We start from the raw sequence: 24,276 nt of genomic DNA, 5'->3' as shown, positions 1-24,276 counted from the left end.
CTGTATTTGTGAGAATATGTTTTAGTCCATTCAGGAAGACAGGCAAAGAAAACTTTTCTAAACATCTTAATTTTTATTTCTAAAAGACTCATGCTATGGGTATAGTGGCTCACATCTTTAATCCCAGGACTTGGGAAACAGAAATAGGAGGACTGCTATGAGTCCGAGGCTAGCCTGGGACTATTAAGTGAGTTCCAGGTTAACCTGGGCTAGAGTGAAACCTTACCTTGAAAAAAAAAAAAGACTTACAGGAAGTCAAAAGTAATATAAAGTTTAAGAGATTTTATTTATTTTGGTTTTTCAAAGGAGGGTCTTGCTCTCCCTGGAACTGACTGTGTAGTCTCAGGGTGACTTTGAACTCACGGCGATTCAACTACCTCTGCCTCCCAAGTGCCAGGACTAAAGGCGGGTGCCATTATACCTGGCTTAAGAGATTTTTTTAATCCATCAATAGAATCACTATAGTAGATCAGAGTAGGCATATGACCTTTAATAAAAACAAAACCTAAGCTGGTGGCACATACCTTTAATACCAGCACTGGGGAGGCAGAGGTAGGAGGATCACTGGGCCACCCTGAGACTACATAGTTAATTCTAGGTAAACCTGGGCCAGAGCCAAACCCTACCTTGAAAAACAAAAAAACAAAAACAAACAAACAAACAAAAAAAAAACCTTAAACTTGAAAGTCAGGAGGAGTGAATTTTAGTAATTGTTCAGCAGGTTAAAAAAAAAAAAAACTACATCAAGAATTCCAAGTTAGCCTGGGCTAGAGTGAGACCCTACCACAAAACAACCACCACCACCACCAACAAAATCTAGCAATTCCAGGTTTATTTTAACACAGGAGAAACAGAGCTCCAGCCCCTTTCTCACACAGGGGCTCTTAACTATTAGGCCACCTCCCTAGCTCTAGCCTACACTCCTCTTTACATTTGTGAGCAAACATCTTTAACAGCTGAGCCATCTCTCCAGTCCTTCCCCCTTTTAAATATTTGCAAGCAGAAAGAGAAAAAGAATGGGTTCCACCAGGGCCTCTTACTAATGCAAACAAACTAGATACATGAGCCACTCTGTGCATCTGGCTTTATGTCAATATTGGGGTATTGACCCTGGGCCATCAGGCTTTGCAAGCAAGCGCCTTTAGCTCCTGTGCCATCTCCCCAGCCCATGTTATTTTCAAAATATTTCATTTTTATTTATTTATTTGACAGAGAAAGAGGAAGGAAGGGAGGGAGGGAGGGAGGAAGAGGATAGGCGCATCAAGGCCTCCAGCCATTACAAACAATTTATAGATGCACGCGCCCCCTTGTGCATCTGGCTAACATGGGTCCTGGGGAATCAAACTTGGGTCCTTTGGCTTTGCAGGCAAACACCTTAAGCGCTAAGCCAATCCTCCAGCCCCCAAGCCCATGTTCTTGATCATCACATAGGTGGCTTCCCTTCAAGGCCAGCCCACACAAAACACGATTACCTGACAAATGTGACTAGGGGTTGAGGTGTTTGAAAACTCCTTCAGGAAATGGTTTTATTACAAAACAATTTAAAGTGAGGGACACAAGGAGTGAAGTAAAATGGTTAAACACACAGTGGGCTATGGAGTCAAACACCTACTCTGAATCCCTCTCTTGCAAGTTTGCATGACCTCCCTGGGCCTCAGTTTCCTTGTCTGTTAAAAGGGCAATAACAACAGTTCCTGCTGCAGAAGCTGACATGAAGATGAGTTTAGCGCCATGACCAGCATCTGGTCACTCCTTTCTTTCTTTCTTTCTTTCTTTCTTTCTTTCTTTCTTTCTTTCTTTCTTTCTTTTTTTTTTTTAATATTTTTTGTTTCTTTTTATTTATTTGAGAGTGACAGAGAAAGAGGCAGATAGAGAATGGGTGCACCAGGGCCTCCAGCCACTGCAAACAAACTCCAGATGTATGTGCCCCTTGTGCATCTGGCTAACGTGGGTCCTGGGGAATCAAGCCTCAAAAGAGGGTCTTTAGGCTTCATATGCAAGCGCTTAACCACTAAGCCATCTCTCCAGACCCTGTTCACTCGTTTCTGCAATGACTGATGAACAGCCTGCTATGGGCCAGGCCCAAAACCAGGAGTTCCATATGCTTTAGTAACTAAACACAGAAAGCAAACTGAGGATGGTGGCTCATGCTTGTCTGTGATCCCAGCACTGGAGAGACTGAGGAAGACTGCAATTGCAAGCTAGCCTGGCTACATAGTAAATTTAACACTAGCTACATTGCAAGGCCCTGTCTCAACTAACCCTACACACCCAAAGCAAACAGCTAAATCACCAACCCAGTGGTTTCCTATAGACAACCAACAAACATAAAAAGGCCAAGCCAGGTATGGTGGCACACATCTTTAAGCCCAGCACTTAAGAGGCAGAGGTACGAGGACACCATGAGTTTGAGGCCAGCCTGAAACTACATAGTGAATTCCTGGTCAGCCTGGGCTACAGCGAGACCCTACCTTGAAAAACCAATAAATAAATAAAAATAAAAAAGTCCAGCCTACAGCACACTGGGAGGAGAATCACTACAGAATCACAGAATAGGCTGGGAACAATGGCCCACATTCAAATGAAGTTCTCAGAGGAACCTCAGTTAACAAAGTTAAGGACTCTGAGGGACACTCATTCCAGAGCACAGCTAGGCTCCATCTTCTCAGGAGGAGCAAAATGGCTCTTGTGGGAGTAGAGCCAGAGAGGGAACGATCAGGAGTCGGGATCAAGGACACAATGGATCTGGCCATGACGGCCTCAAAAGGCCAGCAGAAAGGGTGGGCACTGACTAACACAGACAGGAAGCAGCTGGGGAACTGAGAGAATGTGCACCCCGCAAGCAGTCTTCTATCAGCGATTCATACAAAGAAAATGCCCCTGCAAACCGAGGTTACTAACCTTGAAGAACACAAACACCGTTAGATAGAATGCTAATCTAACGTGAGAGGAGGAGGAACAGTGGTGTGGGGGCTTCTGAGTTCAAATGCAGAGCCTCTGAACAGGGGTTCTATGAGCCACAGGTATCACAACAACTGAGAAAATCCTATATGAATGTCACGAGAAGTGAATTATTCCTTCATTAGTGAAAACTGACTAGAAAAGAGCAATTTCCTAAAGTTAACAATGATATGGGCTTGCACAGTGCTTGAAAAAAAAAATACTTAAAACAACCTGATGAGGGCTGGAGAGATGGCTTAGTGGTTAAGGCACATGCCTGTAAAGCCAAAGGACCCAAGTTCAATTCCTCAGGACCCATGTAAGGCAGATGTACAAGGTGGTACATGCATCTGGAGTTTGTTTGCAGTGGCTAGAGGCCCTGGTGCACCAATTTTCATTCTCTCAACAAACAAACAAACAAACAAACTCAGTAAGGGCTGGAGCAACGGCTTAGTGGTTAAGGTGCTTGCCTACAAATACAAAGCCAAAGGACCAAGATTCAATTCTCTAGAACCCATGTAAGCCAGATGTACAGGTGGTGCATGCACCCGGAGAGTTTGTTTTCAGTGGCTAGAAGCCCTGGTGTGCCCATTATATCTGCTTCTTGCCCCCTCTAATAAATCAATGAGCAAATTAAACAAACAAACAAACATAATGAAACAGAGCTCAGCATGTTTCATTTTCAGATGACTGGTGAGGTTCAGATCTGTGTGTGCACATGTGTCGTACTAGGACTGAACCTAAGGGCTACCTTAGGTTCTAGAGATGCTATTCAAGAAGTGAGGTGCAGTGAGCCACAGTCATAATTTGCAAGTTCAGAAGGCTCTTAAAATTCCATCCACTGGGGCTGGAGAAATAGCTCAGTAGGCACTTCTTTGCAAAGCCTGACGACCAGGGTTTGATTCCCCAGTGCCCACATGGAGCTAAATGCACAAAGTGGCGGATGTGTCTGCAGTTTGTTCGCAGTAGCATGAGGCCCTGGCATGCCAATTCATTCTCTCTCTCCCCCTTTCTCTTTGCAAATAAATGAATAAAAATATTTACAAGTCCACCCACTTACAAAGCAAAGATAAGCTGTTCAACTCAGGAGCATACATACCTGAAATGAAACTGCCCCGTCGTTATTACTAATTGAAAATGATTTCTCTCCTGCTTCCTAAAAAGACACAAGTTTCAGGATGACAGTGACAGTAAAATACTTACTATAAAACTAAAAAATTCTTTTTAAATGCTAAGTCTGTTGACCTTGTTCAAAAACTCTCTGCAGGGCTGGAAAGATGGCTTAGCAGTTAAGATGCTTGCCTGCAAAGCCAAAGAACCCAGGTTCTTAAGCCAGGCGTGATAGCACATGCCTTTAATCCCAGCACTTGGGAGGCAGTTAGGAGGATCACCATGAGTGTGAATTCCAAGTCAGCCTGGGCAAGAGTGAGACACTACTCAAAACAACAAAACGACAACAACAAAAACCTCAGGTTCGATTCCCTAGCACCCATGTAAACCAGATACACAAGATGGTGTATATGTCAGTTCATCTGCAGTGGCCAAAGGCCCTGGGGCACCCATTCTCTCTTTCTCTCTCTCAAATAAATAAATTTTTAAAATAACATAAAAAGGGGGCTGCAGAGATGGCTTAGCAGTTAAGATGCCTGCCTTCAAAGCCAAAGGACCTGGGTTCGAGTCCTTTGTACCCATGTAAGCCAGATGCATAAGGGGGCACATGCATCTGGAGTTTGCAATGGCTGGAAGCCCTGGTGTGCCCACTCTGCCTCCTTCCCTCTCTCAAATAAATAAGTAAAAATAAAATAAAAATATAATATATACGTAAGTGTGTGTGTGTGTGTGTGTGTGTGTGTGTGTGTGTGTGTATATATATATATATATATATATTTTTTTTTTTTCCTTCCTTCTAGGTAGGGCCTCGCTCTAGCCCAGGCTGACTTGGAATTCACTATGGAGTCTCAGGGTGGCCTCGAACTCACTGCAATACTCCTATCACTGCCTCCCAAGTGCTGGGATTAAAGGTGTGCGCCACCACACCCGGCCTAAAAAATATATTTTTAAAACTCTCTGCAAAGACAATTCCTTGTCCTTCCAGATATGTCTATCCCCTATCATTGCTAAGGCAGCTTCCCTCCCCATTTTCTTCCTCAGTTCCCTTCCTCCTCCACTGCTCCAGCTCCACCAGTCCGTCCCTTCACTTCCTATGGATCACCCCTCTATTCCAAGGATGCAAAACCAAGGTTGCTGCCCCAGTCAAAGGGGCACAACCCAACCCTGACTCTGTTCCCAACTTGAAATGATCAAAAGAACTGCTGTTTGTGTGAGATTAACACCAGGCAACCTAATAACCAACTACTGACGAACACAGAGTGGATGAGCTCAAGTGACTACGATGGACAAAAGAGAGAATGTGAGGGTGTCCTGTATAGTTCATCTACGTGAGGTTCCCCAAACCTAACCTAATGTCTATTAAAGAAACAGTGACTGGGGCTTAGGGATGGGAAGTTGACAACCAAACAGGACAATCTTCTTTTTTTTTTAATTTTATTTATTTATTTATTTGAGAGCGACAGACACAGAGAGAAAGACAGATAGAGGGAGAGAGAGAGAATGGGCGCGCCAGGGCTTCCAGCCTCTGCAAACGAACTCCAGACACGTGCGCCCCCTTGTGCATCTGGCTAACGTGGGACCTGGGGAACCGAGCCTCGAACCGGGGTCCTTAGGCTTCACAGGCAAGCACTTAACCGCTAAGCCATCTCTCCAGCCCAAACAGGACAATCTTCTGAGGGATGAATGCATTTACCATTTTGACTGACAAGTCAAATTACCCTTTAAATATGTACAGTTTGTTGTAGTTCAATCACATCTCAAAGTTATTCAGAGGAACAAAACAAAACACTGCCATCTGAAAGCCCCTCACTGAAGAATCACAACATCCCAAACACAGCCGCTCTTCTCCACTTCTGCTAGGTCTCCAGCCCACTACTCTGCACAAACACCTCTCTTCACCCCCCCTCCTGGTCCCCACTAGCCTCTCAGAGATATATTTACATTCCAAGGCTCTAGATGTCTAATCACAGCAGGTCCTCCCTGGTCTTTCAGATATCACCCTCCCTCACTCCAGCCACCACCTGGAATCATGAGCTCCAAGAAATATTATTTATCAGAGTTTTTCCTGACCACAGACTCAAGACAACTTCCCACTTCTGGACCTTGTATGTCCTCAGGTCTCCATCAGACACAGGCCTTTGCCTACAAATGCTCAATTGCCATACAGCTCAGCAGCCTGGTCTTTGCTTATATGCTCTTTCTTTCACTTCTTTCCTCCTCTTCCCTGAACAAACTCCAAGACCAGTCCTGGTGACATACTCCTTCCAGAGCCCCTCTAGATGGCCTGGCTTCCCCTCCCCTCACCATATGCCTTCTATATTTGAAGCACTGTGAAGTCTAGCAATTTTACTTTGAACTTATTTTAGTATATCAACACTGTGTCTCCCCAAAAGAAAATAGCTTCCTGTAGATGAGGCAAGCAGACATGTGTGCATACACACACACAGTGGCTCAAGCATGTGCATGCATACCTATATATATATAAACACACACACACACACACACACACACACACGTATCCAGAAAAGCTGAGCACTAGAGGGTAGTGAGTTCTTACCTCTGAATCCACAGTAGCTCTTTTAGACTTTTCACTTTCTAGAAGCACAAACATTTAAAAGATATTATTACATGGTTCAGCTCCTATACACATTGTAATATTACCCTATGAGGCTGCAGCTAATCTAGTACCAGAAAATTAAACAAATCTTATGGACTGCCACCATCTCAGGTCCCAAAATGTAATTCTTTTTAATTTTTATTTATTTACAAGCAGAGAGAGAGAAAAAAGAGATAGAAGACAGACTGGGCATGCCAGTGCCACTGCAAATGAACTCCAGATGCATGTGCCACTTTGTGCATCTGGCTTTATGTGGGTATTGGAGAACTGATCCCCAGTTGTTAGAGGCAAGCACCTTAACCAATGAGCCATCTCTCCAGCCCCAAAATGTCTTCCGGTTTTTTTTTGTTGTTTTGTTTTGTTTTGAGGTAGGGTCTCACTCTAGCTCAGGATGACCTGGAATTCACTATGTAGTCTCAGGGTGGCCCTGAACTCACAGCAATTCTCCTATCTCTGCCTCCCAAGAACTGTGATTAAAGGCGTGTACCACCACGCCTGGCACAAAATGTAATTCATTTTTTAAATTTTTTGTTTATTTTTATTTATTTATTTGAGAGAGAGAATGGGTGCACCAGGGCCTCCAGCCACTGCAAACGAACTTCAGACGCATGGCCCCCCTTGTGCATCTGGCTTAACATGGGTCCTGGGGAATCAAGCCTAGAACTTGAGGCCTTAGGCTTCACAGGCAAGCATTTAACTGCTAAGCCATCTCTCCAGCCCCAAAATGTAATTCTTAAGCTGCAGAGGCAGCAAATCAAAATGCTATCCTATAAATGTTACTGAATAAATTGTAACAGAACCAATATTTCTGAATCTATTGTATGTTATCATTAGAGATGACACATGGAATAACTTTCCAAGTACCTATGTTTGCAAACAACTGTAAGTCTGAGATTTCCTTAACAACCAATAAATCAGTATAACATATGCTCCTTTTTTTTGTGGTGTTGGGGATGGAACGCCCAGGTCAGCTGGGGCTTGAGCAAGACCCTACCTTAAGAAAGCCAAAAAAAAAAAAAAAAAAAAAAAAGAGCAAGAAAACCAGTCAGGAGCTGGGCGTGGTGGCGCACACCTTTAATCCCAGCACTTGGGAGGCAGAGGTAGGAGGATTGCTGAGAGTTCAAGGCTGCCCTGAGAGTACATACTGAATTCCAGGTCAGCCTGGACTACAGTGAGACCTTACCTCAAAAAAAAAAAAAGAAAAGAAAAGAAAACCAGTCAGGCACCTGCATCCTAGCATTGGGAGGTGGAGGCAAGGGGTTCAGTTCAAAGTCATCTTTGCTACCTAACTAGTTCAAGATTAAATGACATTGTATTGGGGAAGGGGTAACAGAAAGGAGGAGAGGGAAAGGAAGGGAAGGAGACAGGAGGACACAGGGAAGGAGGAAAGAAAAACAGAACAAGAATATAGATTTTTGCCATTTGCTTTAGAAACCCACCCCCATCAAAATTGAGGTCTCCCTTTGTTACCCAAACTGGCCTTTAATTTAATTCCTGGTCTCAAGTGATCTTCCTGCCTCAACCTGTCAAATAACTGGGACTGTAGACATGTACTATATAATGCCCAGACTTTTGAGATTTTTTTTTTTTTTTTTTTTTCCCGAGATAGGGTTTCACTCTAGCCTAGGCTGACCTGGAATTCACTATATAGTCTCACAGTGGCTTCAAAAGCTCAGTGATCCTCCTACCTCTGCCTCCTGAATGCTGGGATTAAAGGCATGCGCCACCACGCACAACATTTTTTTTAAAAAAAGCAAATATCAGGGCTGGGAATATTGATCAGTGGTAAAGTATTTACCATACAATATTTACCATACAATCAATATTTACCATATAATCCTTGGGTTCAATCCCCAGTACCACCAACACAAAACAGAATAACTCCAAGTTGGAAAGGAGTTTCAAAAACTATGGCACCATTCTCAAAAGGAACCATATTCTCTGAACCAGAAATTTCAGCTCCAGTAATCCAACCTGGAAAAATGGAAAAAGTTCTGCACACACAAAAACATCTCTGCTCACAGCAGTACAAATAAACAGTGCCCACGACAGCATCATCTGTAGGGAAAGCTGAGCAAGCGCTGTCTCCGCTAGATACTCCACAGGAATGAAGTATGCTACAGTGAATTCAACAATCATGCACAGGAAATCATGAGTATTTTATTCATTTAAAAAAGCAAGATGTCCCAGATTTAGGAAACCAGCTTAACAAGGAAATATAAATTACTGAAACTCTCACCACTGGAATAAGGAGAAATAATGTTCTTTTTGTGGTCTCCATGTTCTCCACATTTCTCTTCGATGGTTATGTATTTTTGTGTGATCTCAATCCACACTAGACCACGTTTGAATTACTTAGAAATAGCCCCACAGAACAGGCAGTGACCCTTTACTTCCAGTCTGTGCTGCACAGCTTACCTTGCGGTCTCTGCGACTGGCTGCCTGTGGGGAGCGAGCTGCTGTTGACTTCCTGGCTCTGGCCAAGGACTTTCTCAACCTTACTGAAGATGATCTTTGGTAACAGGTTACCAGCTTCTGGTGGAGATCTGACTTTTACTCTATATCCAAATAAGACAAAGGGAAACAGTCAGAGCTCTAGCTTCATATTATGGGGCTGCTAGGTACCAGGTCCAGCTCTAAGTTTGTCATCTTGTGCCAACTTTACACCATCCTATGGTGCAGACTCCACTAGTGACACTTACAAATGCTAAAACCTATTGCTGAAGACTCCACATACTTGTGCTGAAAGGTCACTAAGACATCCTGCCGCAGCTTAGCTGAAAACCTCATCTGTGTAAACCACCTGACAGAAAGCTGGAAAAAGCTATGCTGCATGCAGTTCCATGGGACAGAGAGAAATCACAAGTAGAGATAAACAACAGTGGACACTGCAAGCCTTAAAATTGGCCAGCCAGGCCAAATGAGCCAATGGGTGCAATAGTGGCATGTCTTTTATTGGGGAAACCAACTGCTCCCTAATTGAACTGGAGGCCCACTTCACAGGAGAAATTCATGCCTGATACTGAAAAACTATGATGGGGGAACTCATGAGCCCTAGGGGTGTAATGTTTGCTAGTGTCTGGCTAAATGTATATACTATGCTCAACAAACTGTCTGGTGAGTACTTCTCTTAATGTTCATACCCATGTATTAATGCTACTCTTACTTTTGGTTAGAGAAGCTTCTCTTTTCAGATGGCAGTAACTTTGGGATGACTCAGAAGGCACCATAGAAAGATGAAGCCACAGAGGAGTGCTCTGCACTGAAACATCTCTATCATACCTTCCAAGGCTCAGTGTCCATTGAGAAAGAGGTGGTGGAAAGAATGTAAGAGCCAAAGGGTAGGACTGGTGACAATGAACTCTTCCAGGCACAAAATGGCCTGGATATCCATGACCTCCCAGTGCCTGACACTACTTACACAGGACCATCATAAAAGAAGGAAAAGATGATGACATCAAAGAATAAGAGAGACTGAGAAGGAGTGGGGATATGATGGGGAGTGGAGTTGCAGAAGCAACGTTGGGGGAGGATTACCATGGCTTATTGTCTGTGATTATGGAAGCTGTCAATAAAAAAAATTCAAATAACAGCCATGCATGGTGGTGCATGCCTTTAATCCCAGCACTTGGGAGGCAGAGGTAGGAGGATCGCTGTAAGTTTGAGGTCACCCTGAGACTCCATAGTGAATTCTAGGTCAGCCTGAGCTCAAGTGAGACCCTACCTCAAAAAACTAGGAAAAAAAAAAAAGCACAAATGCTGAAACCAAGGCACAGAAAGGTTAAAGTAATTGCCCATGGGCTGGGAATGTGGCTCAGTTGAGTGCTTGCCTAGCCTGCACAAGGCCCTGGGTTCTATTCCTAGCCTTGTTGTAACCCACTAGGAAGCAGCAGAATGAGAACACCAGCAGCTTCATTCTAAGGCTAGGGGTTCTTAGCAGCCACACAATTTTGCTATACGTTACCTCCTCTAGGACTTCTTACAGCACTCAGCAAATTGGTGAAAAGGGAAAGAGAACAAAAGATAAAACCCGAGTGCTACCTTAAGTGAGGTAGAGGGAAGCATGAGAGGGATTGAGGTTACTACTGCCTGCCTAATGAGCATTTCCACCTTTCGCGTTAACAAACCCAACTGTTATAAAATCATTGCACACCCTGACAGTACTCATGCCTGAGTGGACTGTAACCTAAGCTGGCATGCAGCTACAAAATACATTAAAGTGAAGCAAACAAGCATGCACAGGAAATTAGAAACATGACCATACATTTTGAAAAACACACTGGGGGCTGGAGAGATGGCTCAGAGGTTAAAGCACTTGCCTACAAAACCAAAGAACCTAGGTTTGATTCCCCACTACCAACATAAGCCAGTTGCACAAGGTAACACGGGCATCTGGAGTTTGTTTATAGTGGCTGGAGGCCCTGGAAGGCCCATTCTCTCTCTGTGTCTCCTCTTTCTCTGCCTCCTCCTCTTTCTAAAATAAAATTCAAAAATTAATTTAGGAGGAAATATAAACAAATCAAATGCCTAGTAAACACTACCTCCAGCTGACTGGGGACAGGCACTCTATCCTTGCCCTTGGCTAGACATGAATGAGGAAGCAAGCCACCTAGAGATGGCTGGAAACACTTGCCTGAGGAAGGAATAGTCAAGAGCAGCTGGGTTTGGAGGTACACATCTTTAATCCCAGCCTCAGAAAACCAAAGGAAAAAAAAAAAAAAGAACAGCAGCGCAGAGACAAAGAGCACCAAGTCCCTGATGTGGTGAACGGCTGCTGCGGTGCCCTCACCTGGCCCACTGTTCATCCCTCCTGCTGGGCTTTCGTTGCCAGCGGCCAAGTGCGCCTTAACACAAGTCCAACAGGGCTCCTGGGTGAAGAAAGGTGGCAGTGGAGGACCGTTGGTACTTGAACCCACAGCAGTTTTATGAGAGGGTACTATTTATTTCAGACGCTCCCTTATTAGTCTTCCTACTTCTAAACTTGTTCATATACAATTTGCGCACACTGGGCTGCTAGAGGTGGGCCACAAAGGCTTGCTCAGTCATAACACACTCGGTGTGCAGATCGCAGTCAGATGGAACTGTGCTTAACCTGGAAACACAGAAGCCCTCAATTCATTTAAGTTCAACTGTTTTATTTTATTTCTTTTTTAGTTTTTTGAGGTAGGGTCTTACTCTAGTCCAGGCTGACCTGGAATTCACTATTACACTCAAACTCATAGCGATCCTCCTACCTCTGCCTCCCAAGTGCTGGGCTTAAAGGCGTGTGCCGCCAGCACACCTGACTTCCCAAATTTTTTAAATATTTTTATTTATTTTCAAACAGAGAAAGAAGAGAGACAGATGGAGAGAATGGGCAAAGCAGGCCCACCAGCTGCTGCAAATGAATTCCAGGTGCATGTACCACTTTATGCATCTGGCTTTACATGTGTACTGGGGAACTGAACAGATTGTTAGGCTCTGTAGGCAAGCACCTTAACCACTGAACCACCTCTCCAGCCCCTCTTCAAATGTTTTTATTTTATTTTGTTTTTGTTAGAACATACATCATATAGATATTAGGCGTTGGTCCCATCTTTTTATTTTTATTTATGGCTTATCGAGGTAGGGTCTCACTCTAGCCCAGGCTGACCTGGAATTCACTATGGAGTCTCAAGGTGGCCTCGAACTCAGTGATCCTCCTATCTCCCAGTGCTGGGATTAAAGGTGTGTGCCACCACACCCGGCTTCTTTTTATTATTATTTATTTATTGTTTATTTATTTTTGTTTTTCGAGTTAGGGTCTCACTCTAGATCAGGTTGACCAGGAATTCACTATGTAGTCTCAGGGTGGCCTTGAACTCATGGTGATCCTCCTACCTCTGCCTCCTGAGTGCTGGAATTAAAGGTGTGCACCACCAGGCCCAGCTCCATCTTTTTATTTTTTGTTTTTTATTATTTATTTGAGAGTGACAGATAGAGAAAGAGGCAGAGAGAGAGAGGGAATGGGTGCATCAGGGCCTCCAGCCACTGCAAATAAACTCTAGATGCATGCACCACCTTGTACACCTGGCTTACATGGGTTCTGGTAATTCGAGCCTCAAACCAGGGTCCTTAGTCTTCACAGGCAAGTGCTTAACCACTAAGCCATCTCTCCAGCTCATCTTTTTATTTTTTAAAAAAAGATCAAATTCTTTTAAATATTTTATTTTTATTTATTTATTAGAGAGCGAGAGAGACATAGATACAGACCGGGTGGGGGGAGCGTGACTGGGTGCACCAGAGCCTCTAGCCACTGCAAACAAACTCCAGACATATGCATCACCTTGTGCAACTGGCTTTACCTGAACGTGAACCTGCATCCTTTGACTTTACAGGCAAGAACCTTAACTTCTTAGCCATCTCTTAGCCCACAGATGTTTTTTAAAATGACGAATTGCAGGAATCCTTACCAATAATCTTTACATTAAAAAATTTTTTTGTGCAAGTATGTGTGTGTATAGGCAGGCCAGGGTCTCTTGCTGCTGCAAATAAATGCCAGGCACTTATGCAATTTTTTGTGTGATTCTTTATGTCAATGCTAGGGAATAGAATGCAGGTTGTCAAGCTTTGCTAGCAAGCACCTTTAAATGCTAAGCCATCTCCCCAGCCCCCACCAACAATCTTATGAAACAAATGCTTTTACTGTGAATTAGGAAAGGTCAGAGAGCCCTGGAGTCACAGCCTGTGAATGACAGAAGCTGTTATCTGGACTAGTCCTGTCCTTAACAGCTTCCCTCTAAATGCTTTTCCACTGTCTTCACAGATCCCACTCCTTCTGCTGTGGTTGCTCTTCTTATTCTTCTTCTTATTCATCTAGTAAAAGCCAACTTCTAGGTGTCTGGGCCAACCCTGACTTGACATGACCCCTAGCATTTCTTTCCATTGCACATGAACTCTTCTTCCCTTCCCTTCACTACTGGCTCATTTTTTCTCCTCCCCCACCAACATGTCCTTGAACAGTGGGTGTTTATTTAAATTTTTTTATTCATTTTTTACTTATTTGAGAGTAACAGAGAAAGAGGCAGATAGAGAGAGAGAGAGAGAATGGGCGCACCAGGGCTTCTAGCCCCTGCAAATAAACTCCAGACACGTGTGCCCCCTTGTGCATCTGGCTCATGTGGGTCCTGGGGAATCCAGCCTCAAACTGGGGTCCTTAGGCTTCACAGGCAAGCACTTAGCCGCTAAGCCATCTCTCCAGCCCCTCGCTGGGTGTTTAATCTCCCACACTCAACACCAGGCCGACATGCAGACACACCAGCCAGGTGTCTGCTAGTGACCGGTCAGGGTTTTCTCACTTGCTGCACTTGAGTGACTCAGAGGAGCTGCAGGTACTTACTCGCTTTTGGAGATGTCCAGGACTAGAAGGATGACAGACAGAGACTTCTTCCTAAGGATACAGTAATTCACGTCTTCATCCTGCAAACAAAGAACCACCATACATCATCTCATCCCTTCAGTAAAGAACCGCTGGCTTCCAGGAGCAAGCAAATCAGTACTGGTCCTCTATCCTAACGGTGAAGCCGTGGTGGGGCTCTGAAGTGCCTCAAAGTCAAAAGAACCATACCTCAAGGACAGGACAGAAGGATGTGCCACTCAGTGTCCAGAACTCCAGAGAAGGGCTTTGCCAGCAAGTGCCTTTAACTGCTGAACCATTTCCCCAGCATCCCACTTTTTAAAAATAATGGGAAGTAATATCAAGGCCACACACATGCTAAGCCAGGGTCTCACCACATGCTCTCTGAGTTAGGAAAGGCTGAAGCTGTCATGTAAAACTTACCAGGTAAGAAAGGTGTGGTGGTACACACTTGTCACTACAGCACTTGGAAAGGAGAGGCAGGAAGATCAGGAATTCAAGGCCAGCCTTGGTTCCATACTGAGTTGGAAGCCAGCATGGACTACATGACACCTTGTCTCAAAAAAAAACACAGACTAGCCGGGCGTGGTGGCACATGCCTTTAATCCCAGTACTTGGGAGGCAGAGGTAGGAGGTTCGGCCCTGGGTTCAAGGCCACCCTAAGAATGCAGAGTGAATTCCAGGTCAGCCTGAGTGAGACCCTGCCTGGAAAAACCAAAAAAAAAAAAAAAAAAAAAAAAAAAGAAAAACCACAGACTAGGGCTAGAGAGATGGCTTACTGATATGGATCTAGAGTTCATTTGCAGTGGCTGGAGGCCCTGGTGCACCCACTCTCTATCTATCTGCCTCTTTCTCTCTCTGTCTGTCACTCTCAAATAAATTAATTTAAAAAAAAGACCTTTGCCAAGCGTGGTGGCGCACGCCTTTAATCCCAGCACATGGGAGGTAGAGGTGGGAGGATCATTAAGAGTTTGAGACCACCCTGAGACCACATAGTTAATTCCAGGTCAGCCTGGACCAGAGTGAGACCCTACCTTGAAAAACCAAAAAACAAAACAAACAAACAAAAAGAAAAGACCTTTAAAAAAAATCATAGACTAAACTGGGCATGGTGGCATACACCTTAAATCTTAGCACTTGTGAGGCAGAGGTAAGTGGATCATTGTGAGTTCAAGACCACCCTGAGACTACATAGTGGTAAATTCTAGGTCATCCTGGGCTGAGTGAGACCCTACCTCAAAAAAAAAAAAAAAAGATTCACCAGGCGTAGTGGCACATACCTTTAATCCCAGCACTTGGGAAGCAGAGGTAAGTGGATTGTCATGAAATCATAACCACCCCAACACTACATAGTGTATAGTCAGCCTGGGCTAGAAGGAGACCCTATCTCAAAAAAAAAAAAAAAGAACCCACCCACAGATTCACCAGATAAAGGTAAAGGCAGGTATGGTAACTCACACCCGTAATTCCAGCACAAGGGATGCTGAGACAGGAAGACTGCTTCAAGTTTGAGATCAGACTTGGCTAAAGAACAGGACCCTGTAACCTCCTCACTCCAACCTCTTTAAAACCTATCAAGGCTAGGGGAGATGGTTAAAGATGCTTGATTGCACAGCCTGCCAGTCTAGGTTTGATTTTTCAGTACCCATGTAAAGCCAGACAGTATATGTGTCTGGAGTTCATTTGTAGTGGCAAGAGGTCCTGTCATATCTATATTCATTTATTCATTCATTCTTCCCTCATAAACAGATGGTGGTACATGCTTTTAAGCTCAGCACTTGGGAGGCAGAGGTAAGAGGATTGCTGTGAGTTCAAGGCCACCCTGAGACTACATAGTCAATTGTATGTCAGCCTGGGCTAGGGTGAGACACTACCTCGAAAAACCAAAATAAGAAGAAGAAGGAGAAGAAGAAGCCAGGCATGGTGGTGCACGCCTTTAACCCCAGCACTTGGGAGGCAGAGGTATGAGGAATGCCTCAAGTTCAAGGCCACCCTGAGACTACACAATGAATTCCAGGTTAGCCTGGGCTAGGATGAGACCCTATGTCAAAATACCAAAAAATAACAATAAAAGCTGGCATGGTGGTACACACCTTTAATCCCAGCACTTGGGAGGCAGCAGTAGGATGATTGCCATAAGTTCGAGGACACCTTGAGATCACATAGTGAATTCTAGGTCAGCCTAGGCTAGAGCAAGACCCTACCTCAAAAAAACAAAACAATAAATTAAAATAAAAATATAAAGAGGGGCATGGTGGGGCACACCTTTAATCCCAGCAATTGGGAGGCAGAGGTAGGAGGATCACCATGAGTTTGAGGCCACCCTGAGACTACATAGTGAATTCCAAGTCAGCCTGGACTGGGCTAGAGTAAGACCCTATCTAGGAGAAAAAAAAAAACACAAAACTTACCAGATAAGAAGAAAAACCATCATTCTTCGTTCGATCTAGGCTGAACCCAATCTAAGGAGTGTGAAAAGAAAGAAAAGTAAGTATCTCCCCACTGTCCAAATCTCAGTTCAAGAACTGCAACTTGGCTGGCCAGGCATGGTGGCTTGTGTCTTTAATCCCAGCACTTGAGGACTGGCATCAGTTCAAGGCCAGCCTGAGACTACATAGTGAATTATCAGTCAGCCTGGGCTACAGCGAGATCCTACCTGGAAAAAGAGACAACTGCAATTTGGGGATGGGTTGTGGCTCAGGGGTAGACTGCTTGCCTAGCCCTAGCATGGGAATGGGGCTGGCTTCCAGCTCTAGCACTGCAGCAACAAGGAAGAATTACAACTTGGGCTGGAGAGATGGCTTAGCAGTTAAGGGGCTAGTCTGCTAAGCCAAAGGATCCCAGTTCAACTCCCCAGTACCCACGTAAGCCAAGTGCAAGATGGTGCATGCATCTGGAGTTCATTTGTAGTGGCTAGAGACCCTGATGCGCTCTGTCTCTTTCTCTCTCTCCCCCAATAAATAAATAAGTTGAAATTGAAATTAAAAATTACACCTGAAGTAGGAAAGTAAAACTGATGCCTGACAACCTTAGGTGCTAACAGATTGATTTAACAGTAAAGCATGGAGGATGGCCTTTCACCTGAGCTGAAAGATTAGACCTGATCTCACAGGAAGGTACTTGCCATGGTGTCATCTGTGGCTCCTCCTAGCTCATTCACGGAGAGGCTGCTGACATTAACCACCATGTACCCATCCTTGAAGAAGCCGAAGGTGTTCAGGTGAACTTTATGCCTCACGTCATCCTAGATTAAGAGTGTTAAGCATCAGTGACATGCAAGAGGTGACATCTGCCTGAAAGACTACTGGACCTAGCTCCCTGATGCTAGTCAATGCTGCCATACATATGCAGGTTGACACACATGGCCATAGCAAGTGGCCTTTCCGAAATTCCTCAGATATTAACAGTTTTGCAGAGGGCAGCACACAGTGGATTCATTCATTCCAGCACACTTATATGGGCTTTGGGGGCAAACTGTGCATAGTCAACTGCAATGTGAATTCCAGTTCAGTCATCCTTGCATCCTTCCTGAGAGTACAATGCCTGGCACCCAGTAGGCACTCAAAACATGCTGGGGGCTGGGCATGGTGGCACATGCCTTTAATCCCAGCACTCAGGGGGCAGACATAGGAGGATTGCTGTGAGTTGGAGGCTAGCCTGAGACTACATAGTGAATTCCATGTCAGCTTGGGCTACAATGAGACCCTACCTCGAAAAAACAAACAAACAAACAAAAGAGATAAAAGCTACTGGATACAGAGAAATCCAGGTTTTGCTGAAACCGCACCCCACAGGCAGATAGACAGATGCCTGTTCCTGACTGTGAGATGCTAAAGCTACAATCTCAACCAAGTCATACATTCCAAGGCCAAGAGAACGACAGTATTCAAAAAACTTACACCTTGTCTGTGTCAGGTAACTGCCTCTCCCTCCCTCACCCCCACCTCTCTCAAGTAAATAAACAAAAATTTTTTTAAAAAATAGCAAAGGAGGGCTAGAGAGATGGCTAAATCATTAAGGCACTTACCCATAAAAACCTAAGGACTCACATAAAGTCAGATGCACAAAGTGGTGCATGTGCTTGGAGTTTGTCTGCAGTGGCTGGAAGCCCTGGCTCAACCATTCTCTATCTGCCTCTTTCTACTCTCAAATAAATTTCCAGGTGTGGTGGTGCACACCTTTACTCCCAGCACTCGGGAGGCAGAGGTAGGAGGATCACTGTGAATTCAAGGCCAGCCTGAGCCTACATAGTGAATTCCAGGTCCACCGAGACTAGGAGCGAGACCCTGCCTGAAAAGAAAAATAATCAAATTTTTAAAAAAAATGCAATTGGGGCTGGAGAGATGGATTAGCTGTTAAGGCGCTTGCCTGCAAAGCCTAAGGACCCAGGTTTGATTCTCCAGTATCCACGTAAAGCCAGCTGCACAATGTGGTGCATGCATCTGGAGTTCATTTGCAGTGGCTAGAGGCCCTGGCATGCCCATTCTGTTAAATATTTTTAAAAAAATAGCAATCGGGCTGGAGGGATGACTTAGTAGATAAGTCATTTGCCCGCAAAGTCAAAGGACCCAGGTTCAATTCTCCAGGACCTACGTAAGCCAGATGCACAAGGCGGTGCATGCATCTGGAGCTCATGTGCAGTGGCTAGAGGCCCTGGCACACCCATTCTTCCTCTCTCTCCCCCTCCCTCTTTCTATCAAATAAATAAATAAAAATAAAAAATATTTTTAAAAAATAACAATGGATACAATGTTTATGTGGCAAAAATGCCTTAAGATTGAAATGGAAACATGTTCAAAAGAAACCAGAGGTCTGAGGATATGGTGAAACAGTAGAGTACTTGTCTAGCATGCACAAGGTCCTGGATTCTAATCCCAACACTGAAACAGCCCAAAGCCTACTGAGGTAGAATTAACAGCATTAAAACTCTCCTGTTTTTATTCTGCTATAAGTGCCTGTAACTGCTGGGCCATCTCTTCAGCCCCCTCCACCTTATTTTTGCAACACAGTCTCTCACTGAACCTGAGCTCACCTTATTTGAATAAACTAGCTAGCCGGCAAGTCTCAGGCATCCTCCTACTTCCCTAGTGCTGAAGTACAGGCATGTACCTGGTTTATGTGGTGCTGTTGATGGAACCAAGAGTTTTGTGTGTGCTAGGCAAGCACTCTACCAACTGAACTACAGCCCCAGACAAATGACAACCAGAGAAAAGAACAAGTGAACAGAAAGTCAACCCTATTCATTTCCTTGTGAAAATGGAATTTTAAAAAAAAAATACTAAAAAAGCAGAAAAAAAGAAAAAATTACTTGCACATATGTGCACATGAATGAACACACACACACATTAATTTATGAGCCTCTCCCACACCCTCCCCAACCCTTGAACAGATGCTGGGCTGGAGAGATGGCTTAGAGGTTAAGCGCCTGCCTGTGAAGCCTAAGGACCCCGGTTCGAGGCTTGATTCCCCAGGACCCACATAAGCCAGATGTACAGGGTGGCACATGCATCTGGAGATCATCTGCAGTGGCTGGAGGCCCTGGTACATACCCAGCTCCCTTTCTTCTTAATGTAAACTGGGCTTGGTGGTGCATGCCTAAAATCCCAGCACTCAAGAGGAAGAGATAGGAGAATCAGTATGAGCTCGAGGCCACCCTGAGATGACCTAGTGAATTCCAGGTCAACCTGGGCTAGAGTGAAATCTTACCTCAAGAGAAAAATAAAAATAAAAAACAACTTTCTGTGTGTCTTTAGCTCCAAAATAATTAATTAAATAAATTTTTTTAAAAGGGCTGGAGAGAGGGGTTAGCGGTTAAGTGCTTGCCTGTGAAGCCTAAGGACCCCGATTCGAGGCTCCATTCCCCAGGATCCACTTAAGCCAGATGCACAGGTGGTGCACGCATCTGGAGTTTGTTTGCAATGGTTGGAGGCCCTAGTGTGCCCATTTTTTTTCCTCTCTTTCTCTGTCTGCCTGATGCTTTCAAATAAATAAATAAAAATAAACAAACAAACAAATAAATAAATAAAAAGAGGGCTGGAGAGTGGGCTCTGTGGTCAAGAAGCTTGTTACAAAGCCTGACTGTCTGGGTTCACTTCCCTAGTATGCTCATAAAGCCAGATGCACAGGGTGGCACATGTATCTGAAGTTTGCTTGCAGTGGCAAGAGACCCTGGCAGGCCATTCCCCATTCTCTTTCTCTCCCCTTACAAATAAATAATTTTTTTTTTTTTTTTTTTGGTTTTTCGAGGTAGGGTCTCACTCTGGCTCAGGCTGACCTGGAATTCACTATGTAGTCTCAGGGTGGCCTCGAACTCTCGGCGATCCTCCTACCTCTGCCTCCCAAGTGCTGGGATTAAAGGCGTGCGCCACCACGCCCGGCTACAAATAAATAATTTTTAAAAAACATTTTATTTATTTACTAGAGAGAGAGACATGCAGACAGACAAAGAGAGAGAATGGGCATGCCAGGAACCCTAGCCACAGTAAATGAACTCCAGACACATGTGCCACCTTATGCATCTGGCTTACATGGGTACTGGGGAATCGAACCTGGGGTCCTTTGGCTTTGCAGGTGCTGTAGTCAGGTTCACATTGCTGGCAGAAATTACCCAACCAACAGCAACTTTTGGGGAACAAAGGATTTCTTTTGGTTTATAGGCTCAAGGGGAAGCTCCATGATGGAAGGGGAAAACAATTGCATGAGTAGAGGGTGGACATCACGCCCTGGCTAGCACAAGGTAAGCAACAAGGAGAGTGTGCAAACAAACACTGGCATGGAGAAACTGGCTATAAAAACTGGCTATAAAGCCCACCCCCAACAATACAACACCTCCAAGAGGATTTAATTTCCAATTACCATCAGTTAGGGAGACAAGCATTCAGAATACTTCAGTTTATGGAGGACACCCGGATCACACCAACACAACAGGTAAGTGCCTTAACCACTAAGCCATTCCTCCAGTCCTCTTTTGGAGGGATGGCTTAGTGGTTAAGAAGCTTGCCTGGGAAGCCTAAAGACCCAGGTCCGATTCTCCAGATCCCACGATGGCACATGCATCTGGAGTTCATGTGCAGTGGCTACAGGCCCTGGCATGACCATTCTCTCTCTCTAATACATAAATAAGTTAAAAAGTATAAATAATAAATAAAAGAAAGATAATTACAGGCTGGAGAGATGGCTCAGTAGTGAAGGTGCTTCCGTAAAGCCTAACAACCCAAGTTCGTTTATTTCCCAGTACTCATGGAAAGCCAGATACAAAAAGTGGCACATGCTTCTGGAGTTTGTCTGCAGTGCCTAGAGGCCCTGGTGGCGCATGCCTTTGATCCCAGCACACGGAGACTGAGGTAGGAGAATTGCAGTGAGTCTGAGGCCAGCCTGAAACTATATAGTGAAATCCAGGTCAGCCTGGGCTACAGAAGGACCCTACCTCAAAAAAAGCAAAAAACTGTATCCCCAGGTTTAGAGAGAGACTCCATCTAAAGAAAACATGCAATGAGCAACAGAGGAGGGTACCTCTGGCCTTTCACATGCCCATGCATATCTGCATACATACATGCAAATGAGCCACACACACCTCTATGCACACAATCAGATTCGTTCATAAACACATATGTTGTGCATACGTATATATACGTATAATTGTATGTGTTTGTGTGTATATAGGTACATATATATGGCTAATGCTGTGTTTTTACAAGGCAATGTAGACTTCTACAAACTTCTTGAAAAACTAGCCATAAAGGAAAATGAACAACACTTTAGGTCGCAACAATGTACTATTTTACTTCTCTGATACAGGAACCTGCTGACCCATCCCAGGGTACGTGTAAGCCTTACAGGACTTTAAACTGTGAGTTATACAGCAGGATCCAGGGTTTCACTGCAGACTTATCATGAATCTCTCCTTTGGACAGACAATGACAGGAGGGCCGCAACTTAAAAACACAGTTTGCCGTCGTAGAGGCAGGGTCTCACTCTAACCCAGGCTGGCCTGGAACTGACTTCATAGCCCAGGCTGGCCATGAACGTAGTGATTCTCCCACCTCAGCCTTCGGGCAAGTAGCAAGTAAAGGCGTGACCCACTACGCCCGACTAGAAGCACACTTTTAAAGCTGGGTTTACATTCTGAAGGGCCTATTTGAAATTCCTCCAGAGACTCTCACTTGGGTCAGTCCAAGTGAGCCCCATCCACCAAACCGGGAAACTGAGGCTAAGGTTCCGCAGACCTTTAAGGCACCGGGGGCAAGAGCATGGAAGAGCAAAGAATGCAGATGGGGGAAGTGGGGATACAAGCTGTCAAGGGGTACTTCGGGTGAAGAAGCCAGCACGGACCCCACGGGCGACCTCCCGCGTCCTTCGGGGTCACGCCGCAGCTCGGCCCCTTCTCCCACCGCCAGGTCCGAGCTGTCCCCGAACCCGATGTCACTCGAGGAGGTCCGGGCCGCGCGGCCCTCCACCCCTCTATCGGGTCCGACGGAGCCCTCCCGGACCGAGGCCGAAAGCGCCGAGGCCCGCCCGGGCCCAACCCTCCCCGAGCCCGGGGTCTGTTCCTCGCCCCCGCCCCCGGCCTTACTTTGAGCGCCAGATGGTGGACGCGGCCCAGGCCCGGCACAGTCAGCAGCGCCAGCAGCGGGAGCAACCGGACGCAGCAGGAGCCCGAGCGGCCGGGGGCCCGAAGGGCGGCCATGTTTGTTCCAGCATCACCAGCTGCTTCCTCTTCCGTGCACTTCCGGGGTCAAAGGGCGGCGTCCGCCGGAAGCCCTCGGGAAGGGGGCGTGGCTGCCGGTCCCCTTGGACGTCTGGCGGCTGAGATGGGAAGATGTTCGCGGCGCCTAAACTGCCCGTCTGGATCCTTGTCTTGGCCTCCCCAGGGCGGACTTCCGACGCGGCCCCCGAGAGGCGTTCACCGAGACGCGACGGGACCAACCCGGGCCTCCCGGAGCTCGGGAAGCGGACCCTGATGCCGAGGGAGCCTGGACCTCGCGGGGGTGGGGGGGGGATCAGCTGCGGCCGCGTCACGACGCCCGGCGATGTGGACTGATGTCACCGAGCGGTGTCTCGGTGGAAAAGTGTCACAAGTTCCTGGTTTGTCTCCTTTTGTTGTTGTTGTTCCCCGCCGCGAGCCCTGAGGCGCTCAAAAGTCGTGTGCTGTAGTAGAATTTGACTCCTTAGCGAAGTAACCCTCCAGGCTCTCTGTGGCGCTTAGTTCTTGCATCAGCGATGAGAGGTAGGCATTGCCATTCTCCCCGCTCTCCAGGGAAGCACACTGACATTCCGAGAAATAGTCACGCGGTCCAGGTTGAGCTGAGAGTAACGAAAAAGCTTTTTAACTCCTACATTGCTTTGCCTCATGCGATTGCATCGCACTACCAGAGTGTGTGTGATCCATGGCGTTTTTCTCTTTAGTTCTGTTTGGAAATCGGCCTAGTCATTGGTACTTAACTAGGACCTCTCAGGGAAAAAATGTCAGTTGTAGGTTCCCTTCTACTCACTATTCTTTAACGAGGAGTTACAGACAAAATGCTTACTTACTAAGGGTTGGAGAGATGATGGCTCAGCGGGTAAGGTGCTTGCCTGCAAAGCCTAAAAAGTTTGATTCCCCCAGTACTCACGTAAAGCCAGATGCACAAAGTGGCGCATGCTTGGAGTTCATCTGCAGCAGCTGGAGGCCCGAGCATGCCCATTCTCTCTGACTCTCTTCCATCTCTCTCTGCTTCCAAATAAATAAAAATCTTTTAAAACCTTTTTTATTGACAGCTTCCATAATTATAGACAATAAACTATGACAATTCCTTCCCTGCCCCCCATTCCTCCTCACAAATCCACCCTCCATCATATCCCCTTCCGCTCTCAGTCTCTTTTTAATTTTTTTTATTTTTATTTATTTATTTATTTATTTTTGTATTTCTAGGTAGGGTCACGCTCTAGCCCAGGCTGACCTGGAATTCACTATGGAGTCTCAGGGTGGCCTCGAACTCATGGTGATCCTCCTACCTCTGCCTCCCGAGTGCTGGAATTAAAGGTGTGTGCCACCACACCTGGCCTCTTTAATTTTTATGTCATCATCTTTTCCTCCTATTGTGAGGGTCTTGTGTAGGCAGTGCCAAGCACTGTAAGGTCATGGATATCCAGGCCATTTTTGTCCTGCCCTTCCTTTGTCTCTCAATTTCATTAAATAAAAATCTTTTTTTTTTCCTTCAAAGTAGAGTCTCACTGTAGCCCAGGCTGACCTGGA

General features: G+C 45.4%; 1 protein-coding gene across 1 annotated transcript in view; it reads right to left on the bottom strand.

The window, feature by feature from the left end:
- Gpr107 (G protein-coupled receptor 107) overlaps positions 1-22,769 on the bottom strand; it is a 72,894-nt gene extending 50,125 nt beyond the window's left edge. Inside the window, exons 1-7 of the mRNA XM_012952007.2 lie at positions 22,615-22,769; positions 17,167-17,286; positions 16,454-16,504; positions 14,025-14,104; positions 9,086-9,225; positions 6,608-6,645; positions 4,040-4,096 (exon numbers count right to left, since the gene is read on the bottom strand). Of these exons, the coding sequence (XP_012807461.2) occupies positions 4,040-4,096; positions 6,608-6,645; positions 9,086-9,225; positions 14,025-14,104; positions 16,454-16,504; positions 17,167-17,286; positions 22,615-22,728 (600 nt within the window). The 5' untranslated portion in view covers positions 22,729-22,769. The remainder of the gene's footprint in view (positions 1-4,039; positions 4,097-6,607; positions 6,646-9,085; positions 9,226-14,024; positions 14,105-16,453; positions 16,505-17,166; positions 17,287-22,614) is intronic.
- Positions 22,770-24,276: the final 1,507 nt, after the last annotated feature.

The sequence above is a fragment of the Jaculus jaculus genome, chromosome 1 (genome assembly GCF_020740685.1).
Source record: "Jaculus jaculus isolate mJacJac1 chromosome 1, mJacJac1.mat.Y.cur, whole genome shotgun sequence".
In the NCBI taxonomy this organism is placed as follows: domain Eukaryota; kingdom Metazoa; phylum Chordata; class Mammalia; order Rodentia; family Dipodidae; genus Jaculus; species Jaculus jaculus.
The sequence above is the reverse complement of the archived record's forward strand: the minus strand, read 5'-3'. Positions and strand labels throughout refer to the sequence as shown.